The 11,497-nt window shown below is 38.1% G+C and overlaps 2 protein-coding genes across 8 annotated transcripts; one reads left to right on the top strand and one right to left on the bottom strand.

The window, feature by feature from the left end:
- Nucleotides 1–7,740, bottom strand: LOC148676950 (uncharacterized). Of its 2 annotated transcripts, none has more exons than XM_088616219.1 (3): nt 7,036–7,740; nt 5,154–5,218; nt 1–2,187 (listed from the first exon to the last, which is right to left on the bottom strand). In XM_088616219.1, the coding sequence occupies exon 3, from the start codon at nt 2,185–2,187 to the stop codon at nt 1,696–1,698; it is 492 nt and encodes a 163-aa protein (XP_088472345.1). In that variant the 5' UTR covers nt 5,154–5,218; nt 7,036–7,740; the 3' UTR covers nt 1–1,695. The 2 variants fall into 2 exon arrangements, with proteins under 2 accessions (XP_088472345.1, XP_088472335.1); XM_088616209.1 differs by lacking the exon at nt 7,036–7,740 and adding an exon at nt 6,501–6,626.
- Nucleotides 5,639–11,085, top strand: LOC148676951 (COP9 signalosome complex subunit 7b-like). Of its 6 annotated transcripts, none has more exons than XM_088616161.1 (7): nt 5,639–5,663; nt 7,932–8,105; nt 8,765–8,840; nt 8,933–9,021; nt 9,784–9,986; nt 10,460–10,565; nt 10,805–11,085. In XM_088616161.1, exons 2-7 carry the CDS (start codon nt 7,944–7,946, stop codon nt 10,955–10,957), a joined length of 789 nt encoding a protein of 262 aa, XP_088472287.1. In that variant the 5' UTR covers nt 5,639–5,663; nt 7,932–7,943; the 3' UTR covers nt 10,958–11,085. The 6 variants fall into 6 exon arrangements, with proteins under 6 accessions (XP_088472287.1, XP_088472279.1, XP_088472303.1 ...); XM_088616153.1 differs by having other exon boundaries at nt 5,640–5,663; nt 9,781–9,986; XM_088616177.1 differs by lacking the exon at nt 5,639–5,663 and adding an exon at nt 6,572–6,680 and having other exon boundaries at nt 9,781–9,986.
- The last annotated feature ends 412 nt before the right edge of the window (nt 11,086–11,497 follow it).

Below are 11,497 nucleotides of genomic sequence, written 5' to 3' on the forward strand. Positions count from 1 at the left end.
ATCAGTAGAAGGGCTTTAATAAATATGTTTTACAGCGAAAACACCATTTTGGTGCTAGTTAAAATCATAGGTTTGAAACTATCCAACAACATCTCTTTATTTAAGTATACAAGTGTAAGGTTCACACAGTGCTCATTCAGTCCATACCTTGGACTGCAAGAACACTCTGCAGTCCCTCTGCCTTGTAATGCTTAAAAATACATAACAATGAGTCTGGTGTCATCTAGTGGCTAAGCTGAACATTTTTTAAAAGTGTCAGGAAAAAAAAACGAACTTTGAAGGCATGTGTTTCTATGAAGAAAATGTATAAGTTCTCTCACTCTAATTTGTTCTAAGTCATATATCTCTGTTGTTCAGTTTTCTCAGTTGTACTCTAAGTAGTGGTGAATCAGGAAAAGGAAGTGGAAGGATATAGTAGAACAGATGCCAAACAGTTTTGAATACAGTAAATCAAGGGGAGCTTCAAGTTTTTATTCTGTGTAGTTAACTAAACAGTTAACACTTTGTTAGATTAATATGGAGTGTTTATTTAGGTCTTTTACAGTTGATTAAGCACTCACTTTATTAAACGTATAGGTATCTATTAAAACCTCTAAGTTAGAAGCATTAGAATTATACAGTTAATTAAGTAATTAGACCAACTACTGTATGTAACAGAGCTCTGGCAGAACAAAAACAGAAGTCAATGGGCCCCTCAGGATCTGAGTTTATCACCCTCGCTTTAAGAGAAGGTGGAAGTAGTTAGTTTCTCCAGTCCTCTTTTGAAGAAAAATTGCCATAAAGGAATAAAACTAATGTAATACCAATAAGGTTTCCTTAAACTCTGGAAGTACACCTAGGAATTGGGAAGGGAAAATTATCTTGGCTTGATTCACATTATGGAAGCAGAACAACGGTATTCTGGGCTTATACTGTACCCTTCAGCACTAACTAATCAGCAATGACCTACTGTATTAATGTTCCTAATCTTTAATGTTCCCAGGATAAAGATCTGAACAAGGGCTATGATTATTGTATTATGGGATAGTTGTTTTCTTAGTTTCCACATTCTGTGAAACTCAATTTGATTAATCCAAGCTGGAGAGAGAAAATATGAGGAAAAAGGCATATCTGATTTACTTTAATTTGAATTGCCACATATTTGCAGAAGATTCTTGAGGGAACACTTATTCTTCATGGACTGAGTTATGTGCTTTTTTTTCAAATTTCATTCCTAAAAATTCGATTCTTATCAGGGCTTTTCTTGCCATTTTTACGTCTTGCTTATTCAGTGTCTTGGATTGTACAATACATCAAAAGGAATCTTCCTTTAATCACATCAGATCAAATATGTTATGCTGTGTCATTTTAGCAACGGATAAGGTTTTTATGTCTTTGTGTTTATTTCACTGAAAGATTCTCTAAATGCCTTTTCAGCAAAGTCTTGGGATTAAGTGTATTCAAGAACATCATTAGAGGCATTTAATATGAACCAGTAGTCTCTTCTAGTTTAAGATTTTTATGTTCTAATGTCCTGACAAGTCTCTTAATTGCATGACACAGATTTCCAAATCATGTTGTGATCCTGATCCTGATAAGGCGTATGCAGAAAACACCTGGGTGAAGTTCCCAAATGAGTAACCCTCTGACAATAGTATCAACACAATGACCTAAGTGGCTTATTTTCAGTTGTTATTCTTCTTCATGAATATCACTTTAAGACTCAGGATGTCCAGCTGGAGGCGTCTCTGTGTCTCTGTGCCCAATGGAAGGCAGCACACTGTACTTATTGAGGGAGGATGGGATACGGGTCATGAGCACGGACGGGCTCTGAATCGGGGTTGAGGGGGTTTGTGGATTGTGGGAATGTTCCCAGGGTTGCTCTTTCTCCAGGGAGCTGTTTCTGCGCTGCTGGCACTGCCAGTCTTCCAGAGCTGGGACGTCAACGTCCGGGGGAAGCTGTCTAGCCTGGTACTTCTGCCCGTCAGTGCCTCTGGGGGCTCGCCTTCCCGGGGTAATGGGGTTCTCTGCCAGGTTATTCCGGGGCAGCAAGTTTGGGAACCACTGCACTGGGCTGGACGTCTGCAGTCTGGTCCGCTGCCGTCCCTTGGCAGATTTAGGCCTCGCCGCTGGGGCTCGGCTGCCCTCCTGACCTGAAGGAATGCTGTGGAATGGAATGCTTTTCGAGCGAGGCCTCTCCATGGGCATCTGCGAGGTCAGAGAGAAGTCCGAAGTTAAAACGGGCAATCTCACCTGGTAACAAATGGTTACCTAGTAACACAAGTTACAACCTGTGCTGTCACCCAACATCACATTATAAATAATGTGAGATATTGAAGTTTATATCCCACAAACATTACATTTCTGCTTTTATATCTTTTAATCACGGTAGGCACACACAGATTAAGTCTGTCGCAGCACGTAATTAATCTGATTTCCATTCGTTATTCAAGGAGTAACTAAATGAAATAGGACAGACAGGTCCGAATAAATCAGTGGCCACACAGAGTAAATATATTTCAACCAGGAATCTGATTACAACCAGCATATCATTTCTTTTGGTATTGCATTCTTATTGCTTTATTTCTTTATGGTAGCTTACTGTCAAGGATCCTGTCAGGATTTGTTATTGCATGTCCCCCATTATTTGCTGGGTTAGAAATTGAGATGCAAGGCCTATATTGCCTTGCTATATTGCCTTGCTATATTGTTTGTCAAGTCATCTCTCGGTTGGCACAGAGTAAACAAGAGGCAATATATACAACAGTAGCTGGACAAACACACTCTGTCACACGAGGCAAGTAACAGTTACCGTTAGCGTAAACATTAAAGGGCCAGATAATATCACTGGCTGAACCTTGCCCACAGACACAGGATATTTCAATCACACTTCAAGAACTACAGCATAACATCTACTGGACTGGGCTCTGAAAGTTGTGTATGAAGAGGTGTGCAACGGGAAATGCAGAATACTTCTCATTTTCCTCGTGCTGATACCACTGTGACTCCTCCCACTCTCTCATTTTAATTAACAGCTTTGAAAGGTCTTTTAAGAACAGTTCTTTATGAGCGTAACAGATCATCATGGCAAATAAAATGAGGAATTATTTCATAATATCTGAATGTCAATATCTCAATTTCAATACAGTACATGCAGTAGAATAGAGTGCAAGTGTTGTACAGAGTTAGGAGGGAATTAGTTCATGATGTAACAAAAAACGTCTGCTAACACCTCTGATTGATTTTCATGTGTAAATATTGTGAAGAACTTTATCTGCGCTACAGTAAATGAGAAATCATTTCAAATTAAAAATGTTAATTGCTGAAACTGCCTTGCTTAGCTTATATAGTTTTACTTTTATCCCTACACATACAGTACGATTTTACTTTTATGAGCCATAGCAAAATTAGCAATAAGAAAATTATATGAGCCACTTAAACATACTGTTATACACCTGAGAAAGTTCATTTGTATGGAATACTTCCACGAATTTGACCTAGACAGACAGAAGCTTGTAACTCTCAAATACTAACAGTAGATGGCAGACAATATAAACGTACAGTAAATAGAGTAAAATAGGCATTTTGTCCAGCTGCACTAATCAATATTAATAATCAATTAACTTAAACAGTGCTCTTCTGGACACTCCACTCAAAGCGCTTTACAGGTGATGGGGACTCCCCTCCTTCACCACCAATTTGCAGCACCACCTGGATGATGCAGCGGCAGCCATAGGGCGCCAGAACGCTCACCACACATCAGCTATCAGTGGGGAGGGGAACAGAGTAATGAAGCCAATTCATAGAAGAGGATTATTAGGAGGCCATGATTGGTAAGGGCCAATGGGAAATGTGGCCAGGACTTGGGGGTTAATACCCCTACTCTTTTTGAGAAAAAACCTGGGATTTTTAATGGCAACAGAGAGTCAGGACCTCGGTTTTACAGTACGTCTTGTCTGAAGGATGGCACCTCATTTTACAGTATAATGTCCCTGTGACTGTACTGGCACATCACAATCCATACACTGGAGGGTCTCCCTACTGGTCACACAAACACCTCTTCCAGCAGCAACATTAGGCTTCCCAGGAGGTCTCCCATTCTCGTACTGGCCAGGCTCACACCTGCTTAGCTTCAGGTGGTTACCAGTTGTGATATAGATTCTTTGATCTATTAGTTATTAGTTATTAAAATGTGCAGATGGTCCTCATTTTATTTTTATGTGTACTTGTGTTCTTAAACAATATTGTTGAGCAAGCATCTTACAATGATGTAGCACGTTTTTTGTTTAACAGTTTTGTTATCCAACTCTAAAACATCTGAAAATAATTGGCTGTGCCAACAAATCTAATGAAGTACTGTATTATTAGCAGAAATAATCACTGAAAACCAGTGCCTTTTTAGAACTGTTGTTGGCCTGGGTTTGGCAGTGGAATCAGTATTGCTTCAGGTTAATCATTAAGCCAGCCTTCCTGGAGTTGTTGTTCAGCAAAATGTGGTTTTCTAGCATATAATACGCTGCTCCTGGGCATATAACACACATTCATCTTCAAACTGTTAATAGATCACCCACAGAAATTCAAGCAAGCTTTGCTGGTTACTGCAAAGGGGGAGAGTGCCAAAATACAATATTACACTTTTAACTGTCTGAGCAATGGCAAAGCTACATGTCTAAAAACTGGTAGGACAGTGAGACAAATCTTTTCTCCTTTAATCACAGAGTAGCTTGTTTGCATCAAGTCCAGTGCATAGATTTCCCAAAAGTAAACAAGTTTGAAGACTATGTTGTGAATTGAAAGCTTCACAATGTCTGTAAAAGAAAAAAGGAATTCTTCATTTTTAAAAGCTAAATTTGTCATTCACCTTACAAATAAACTTTTTATTTACAGTGTGCAGCTCACATCCAGTCAGTACATTATTTTAATAACCGATTAAACAATCTTTTCCAATGTGTTTGCCTTTTATTTTTCTCAAGGGAGGAAATAAACTAAGAAGAAAGGTTTGTTTTACATTCAGTATGGTTTAGGGATATCACTGTATTTTAGAACATTTTTTTGGATAACATTATAACACCGACACTCATTGATGCAAATCCCCCTGTGCAATTTCAAAATGCTTTGGCTGGGATATAAAAAAAGAGAGGTTTGCTAAGGAAATAAGTAAAAAAACAATTCACCTTTGTTTCTTTTCAATTCAGAAGTTCTCTTATCCAGCTACAGTCGCTCCATTTTGTCTTGAAACCTGAAAGTGGCATAAAAAAGTCCTTAAATGAGCAAAAGACAACACCTTGTTCTCTCTGACTAAGTGTCTCCTCTCCCCTGTGCCCTCACAGATGGAAAAGCTTCCTTGGATACTCTATTTACCTTAAGTAAACCCAAGCAGGTACTGTAACTAAATAACTATCACTGTGCACACACTATTAATAAACAGGGGCATTCTGAAAAAGAAAGGAAAATAAAACGTAGTTCCTTTTATTGTTATGGTCACTAGCTCAAGCTCTTCTATGGTAGATTTTAAACTATAGTAAGAGGTGGGACTGGTTTCTCCTTCCATTTCTTATTTATCATACAGTAACTGTGCCATGGTGTCAGACCACTCAAGTACACAGTAAAGGAAGATGGGGAAGGAATTTGTACACACAAATCAAAATGACAGGAATTCCAAATCTACACAGAAGACATCAGCAGTGGGTGCAGACTGTGTTTTTACTGATGTACAGCAATTTCACTTCGGTGCAGATTCTGTGTTGCTGTAGAAAGCAGGAGATTAACTGCTTACTTCAATATTGGTATTGCAATTTGAAACACAGTTCACTGTGCACAGTGTTGTCAGTTTATACTCAACAGGAGGGCTTTTAATTGCCTAGTATTCGATCATGATGGCCTGTGTCGCTTGTGGAACACTAACCATTGATTACAGCTGTCGTGTTTTCTCTGGATTACCGTTTTTTAACGATTCAAAGGATTTCAGGACTGAAGTTTGACTGAACCAGGTTGTCCTGTTTGAACTGCTGTTAGGGACCACTTGTCACTTGCTGATGTTATTGACTAAATCTGGATTTAGACATGGTTTTAACTTATACAGCATGTCATTTTTATTTATTTGCAGCAGAAGTGAATTATATTTAAAAATTTCCTCAGATTTATATTTACATAAATATATAAACTTTTTCAATATCTGCACTACTGTGGCAATCAAAGCATAATTTAATATATTTGATGTACATTTAATGCAAAAATAACGTAAGCATATTTGTTATGTTTGTAAAATATAAACCATCAATTAACATATAGAACACATACAATTTAATTAATATCTAAGCACTTTACAATCAGCTATTTTGTTGTGTACTTGAGATATCAATGTATGTACCTATTGTCAGCATGCACTGAATATTAAATTTTAAATTACCATATGTTAATTATTTGAGGTATTCAGGCACACATAATAGTATTTAGTATTAATTTCCTTTTTAAATAACTAGAATAAACAGACAATCAGAAAGGAGTAATACAGAACCTACAAATATTTAACCCAAAAAAATAAGCTTGCAGAAAATACAAAAAAAAAAGAAAAGGTTCTGGTACTGCAAATCTCCAGAAGGCCCGCAAAGACGTGCAGCCTCTTTTGCGCATGCGTCCACGGAGTACACGCAAGCTGGAAGCGCTGAGCGGTGGTGTGCCTGCCTGCTCTGGAGGAAAAGGTATAGGAGGAAATTCTAGAAAGATCGTCATAGCTGCTTGACAACCGGTAAAACGCTAAACAAAACAAAACAAAAAAAATAGTTAAAAAACACGAAACACAACACAACACGAGGAGGACTTCAGGTAGCTTGTAGATTTATGCGCCCTTTAAACGAATAGGTGTACCTCCAAACAGTTGCAGTGACCAGTAAAATATTAGGTCGATTCCGTTTTGTTGAAGCTGCGTTCAATCAATAATTTATAGTTAACATATAATTTCCGTATATATACAGGCACCGTAGATTATGTTCTTACACGATATAAATGTCATGTTGATGGATGGATTTATTATACTATGATCCTGAGTTACAGTACCTGAGTGAAGGGAGATGAGTCTTGCGCTGTTGCACGATAACTGTGAGCATACCTCATTAACTCGTATTTAACTACTGCCTTCCGTTTTGAATGGAATCAAACTAATTCTGCGCTCTGGTGTTGTGCTTTGATGTTCTTCCTTTGATATCTTCAAAACGTATGTCCCACAATCAAACAATATGTGATTAACCCTGCTTTGGACTTAAGACGAGGCATTTTCGCGTTTTTCTTAGTCAGGGTCTTGGATTTTACAATATAGTACAAGGACACTCAAATTCTGAAATAATATTTTAGCTTGAGGGGGAAAAGACCAGTCTTTCATACATCATTTTTTAGGATTTTTGAAAAAGGCCTCTCCAGTGCTCCACCATCCACTTACTATCCTAACTTCCCAGTCTTACACACATTGTCCAGTACTTACTGTAGCAAACTATAGGATGAGGTGTTGAGCGCTTGTCTTTCCATCACAATACAACCTACTGTATGCCTTTGTGATTAATCTGTGACCTGATATCTGTATTTAACACCCTGCTTTAATATTGCTGTACTGTACCTTGTTTTAAGTAGGTACATTAATTTCCATTCATTTTCACATGCATTCACAATCATCCATTAGAATTGTCTCACCCAGTTAACCATCAAGACGCTGTCAAATCTATCTGCATACAACCAACCTGGGGGCATCTTGGGAAGTTCTGGTCTCCAATGTTGTAATCACTAAGTGGCGTAAACAAACGTGGCACTTATTTTAATTTCAGAGTGGGTGTGACTTGCTCTGGTAATATTACAGTAGGTATGGGTGAAATAAGATAAAGCTCGAAATGGAGCTCAAGATGAATTATTGACTGTCCATCACATGTTTTTGGTAACTCTTGTCATTTCCCCGCTGTCTGCAGATTTTTCCCATTATGGCAGGGGAACTGAAATGTCCCAGCAGTTCTTTGGAGCAGTTTATTTTACTAGCACAAAACACTAAAGGATCAGCGTTGATTGCTCTCATTAATCAGGTGCTAGAAGCACCTGGAGTGTATGTATTTGGAGAGCTTCTGGATTTGCCCTGTGTCCAGGAGGTGAGTCTGGGAAAGTGTTTCATAGGACTTTGTGAAATAATAAATACATGTCCTTGTTTTAGCTACTGTAGATTAGATGGGCCATTTTAGAATAAAGAGGTGATAAGCATTGAATGTGGATAGGACGGTCACAAAGTCACAGCAAGCAATATAGGAAAGGGACGCATACTGAGAAGAACCCAGAGTAAAACAACTAGATCATGATCAGAATTGAGATCTAGGTGATTAATGAAGACATATTGGACCTTTACAGAGGAGGGTACTGCTAATATCCTAGGACATTAAGTGCAACCTCATTCCAAACTCAATAGTAACCTCTTTAGATGAGAGAATATCCTTACTAGGAAAAACATGTTTTCTGATGATGGTTGTATTATGATTGTGAATCAAAATAGATTCCCCACCTTTCAGATTATGTTAAAAGGGTTTAAAGTTCAATATGGTAGTGCATTTCTCTTGAGATGTTGTCATGCACTACAGGGTTTAAGCAAAAAGTAGGGGAAGGTGCAATTTACTGTATGTCAACAGCGTATTAATACAGTTCAGAATAAATATATTTGCATTTGCTAATAATGATAAGATCTCATCTTGTAAATTGAGATTCCACTGCTATGATGTAAAAAAGCTTCAGGTTTAAAATGTTTCTTATGTTTCTACAGCTTTCAGAAGGTCCCAACAAAGGATATTTTCAACTCTTAAATGTGTTTGCTTATGGTACTTACCTTGATTACATAGGTAAGATACAACCTGTAGTTCACACTTACAGTAGATATACAGAAAAGAAAGCATGTAGTGCATTTTCACCAGTATCTCTTGCATCATTTCAGCAAACAAAGAAACACTGCCTACCTTAACTCACACCCAGCAGAACAAATTGAAGCACCTGACCATTGTCAACTTGGCAGCACGAATGCAGGTACATTTAGTTGTCAGTAGGTGGCCCTGTAGTATGGCTTTTTGTTTTTTTATCCGTAGAGATGTTGATTGCAATTGTCCTTAAGGCACTCAATTCAACTTTAAAATCTCAATGTGTTTGGGCTTAATAACTAAAACAGCATCTTGACAGTTGGCCTCTTAAAGGTAAGTTAGGAGACTGTGTTCTGGTGTGGGGAAAAGAAATGTTACAGCCCTGGATTCATTATACTGAACATTAAAAGAAATGTATCCTTCTTTTATGCATGTATATGTTTAGAAACATAAAGTTTACATATTTTTTTTATATTGGTTAAATGGTATTGTATCTATTTGGTTAGTTGGAAATTGATACTTGACTATGACAAGGTCTGGCTTTGTTGCAAGACTGTTGCATAAGCCACTAAATCACCTCATTATTGAGAGAGTGGATTGGGCACAGGTAGTGAGGGGATTTAACATATTGTATGTATTGCTTAGTGTGAATCATTAAGGAAAAACACAAGGAGCCAATATGTCGCATTCATCTATGCCTTCATGCCATCGATATGCTTTTATATACTACTTGATGGGCTTGCTTATTTAATCTTTTTAGTATTTAGGTTTTGTCATTAAAACATAGGGGTATACTGTACATATTTTTACCGTTAAGAGTGTGATGGAGTTCAGCGCGACAATGTTTTCAACACTAGTTTTGTAATTTACAACAAAAATACGATTTGACCTGCAGTGTTACTTTTGGATTTTTATGTGTGATCTTTAGCAGAGCATTCCTTACTCAGTGCTGCTGAAGGATTTGGAAATAAAGAATCTGCGCGAGTTAGAGGACCTGATCATTGAAGCTGTCTACACTGATGTCATCCGGGGAAAGCTGGACCAACGTAGGCAGCTCCTTGAAGTGGATCTCTGTGTCAGCCGGGATATCCAAACCAGGAACATCAGTAGCATCGTAGACACGCTCCAGCAGTGGTATGTATTGACTTTTTCCCCTTCACCTTTTTCTGTGCTCTCCTGTCACAGCCAGACCCATAATTTTCAGTCCTTTTTTTACTTGTTCTTTCAGACATGTGAGATGTACCAGTTCCATTCTAAATATTAATACAGTATGCACCCATACAGTTATAATACTGTACATGTGAATGATGGTCACTTGTGCAGCCTATGAACATGCACTTCAGCTGGATCTTGGAGACTCAATTTCAATTCATGAAAAGTATAATTTAATGCCTTGGTTTTTACCAGTGTTAATTACTTATGTTCATCTTTCAAAATGTATATATTTTTCTTTAAAGCTAATCAACAAAATGGTAGTTTTTTACACCATTGACTTTGAAAAACAATGTTTCTTCCCAGCTGGTCTGCCTAATGTGCTTTAGGTTGCATTTAATTTCTTGGGGATTACATTGTCCAAGTTTCATTGCTGGCTTCCTGCGTTTTTGCAGGTGCAGTAGCTGTGAATTGGTCACATCAGCGATCGAACTGCAGATCAACAGGGTGAATCTGTGTCGAAAGAATCATCTCAGAGCTCAGCAGCGTTCTGAAACAGAAGTAGGTTCATCATTAGGGACTATGAATGCTAATAAAAGAAACATGAAATGTATCTTCTGGAGAGTAAATAATTTTACCTGTCAGTTCCTTGGTTTTTGGTTCAGGCTCATAAGGATATCCTCAAACAATGGTGCTTTTTTCTAGAATAAGTATGTTGATGAGAAAAGTTTTTATCCCTAAAGCCTAAGGTTTAGGTTTGCTGTCATATTGCTGCATGTTTTATAAAACATATTTTTTAGGTGAGTAACATCAAGAAAACATTGAAGGCAACAGCCTTGCCCTCCTCACAAGAAATGGACTCCTCCTCGCTGGATTGGGAAGGCTCCCAGCCCAGTGAGCAGAGGCCGCTGTCGAAGATGATGTCCAAGACGAAAGGACCAGTCCAACACTAAGCTCGCGGATCAGCCTGTGCTCCTCGCCTGTCCGTAAGCCTTACTGAGGGGAATCTTGCTGCACCACTGTGGAAAACCCTGAGTGTTTTTGCGAAAAAAGAAAATAAAAATTGTAGCAGTTAGAGCGATTTTGTTTTTCCCCCTCCTTTCAAATTTAATTTGTTCTGTCACCATATTTTTCTCCAGTGTGCTTCAACGGGCTAGGAGTTTCAAGAGTAAATGAGGCACATTGTATTCTAAATTTGCTGGTTTCAGTAGGGTGGTCAATAGTTTTTAGTGGAACAAAGAGGTGTGGGCATAAAGGAAGAAAATTGAAGGAAGTATAAAAAATACAGGAATGTTGTTGTGCTGTGTTTGTTATTGTAGGAAGCTAAACTCATATGGATTTGAATTAAGAACATTTTGTTACTATTCCCCTCAGGGAGAGACCCTGAGTTAGTCTGAGGAGTTTCAAAGATCAGCAGTATAAATATTGACTGCATATGATTTCATTTTCGTACTGGATTGTTTTGTTTATATGTGGATGTCTTGGTGTCTTAA

Source organism: Lepisosteus platostomus, chromosome 2, assembly GCF_059453375.1.
Source record: "Lepisosteus platostomus isolate fLepPlt1 chromosome 2, fLepPlt1.hap1, whole genome shotgun sequence".
Classification (NCBI taxonomy): Eukaryota; Metazoa; Chordata; class Actinopteri; order Semionotiformes; family Lepisosteidae; genus Lepisosteus; species Lepisosteus platostomus.

Excerpts from the sequence above, each read along its gene's own strand:
- LOC148676950 (XM_088616219.1), bottom strand. The coding sequence starts at position 2,187 with ATGCCCATGGAGAGGCCTCGCTCGAAAAGCATTCCATTCCACAGCATT.
- LOC148676951 (XM_088616153.1), top strand. The coding sequence starts at position 7,944 with ATGGCAGGGGAACTGAAATGTCCCAGCAGTTCTTTGGAGCAGTTTATT. Across the intron at positions 8,106-8,764 it reads ATTTGCCCTGTGTCCAGGAG|CTTTCAGAAGGTCCCAACAA; the intron begins GTGAGTCTGGGA and ends ATGTTTCTACAG. Across the intron at positions 8,841-8,932 it reads TACTTACCTTGATTACATAG|CAAACAAAGAAACACTGCCT; the intron begins GTAAGATACAAC and ends GCATCATTTCAG.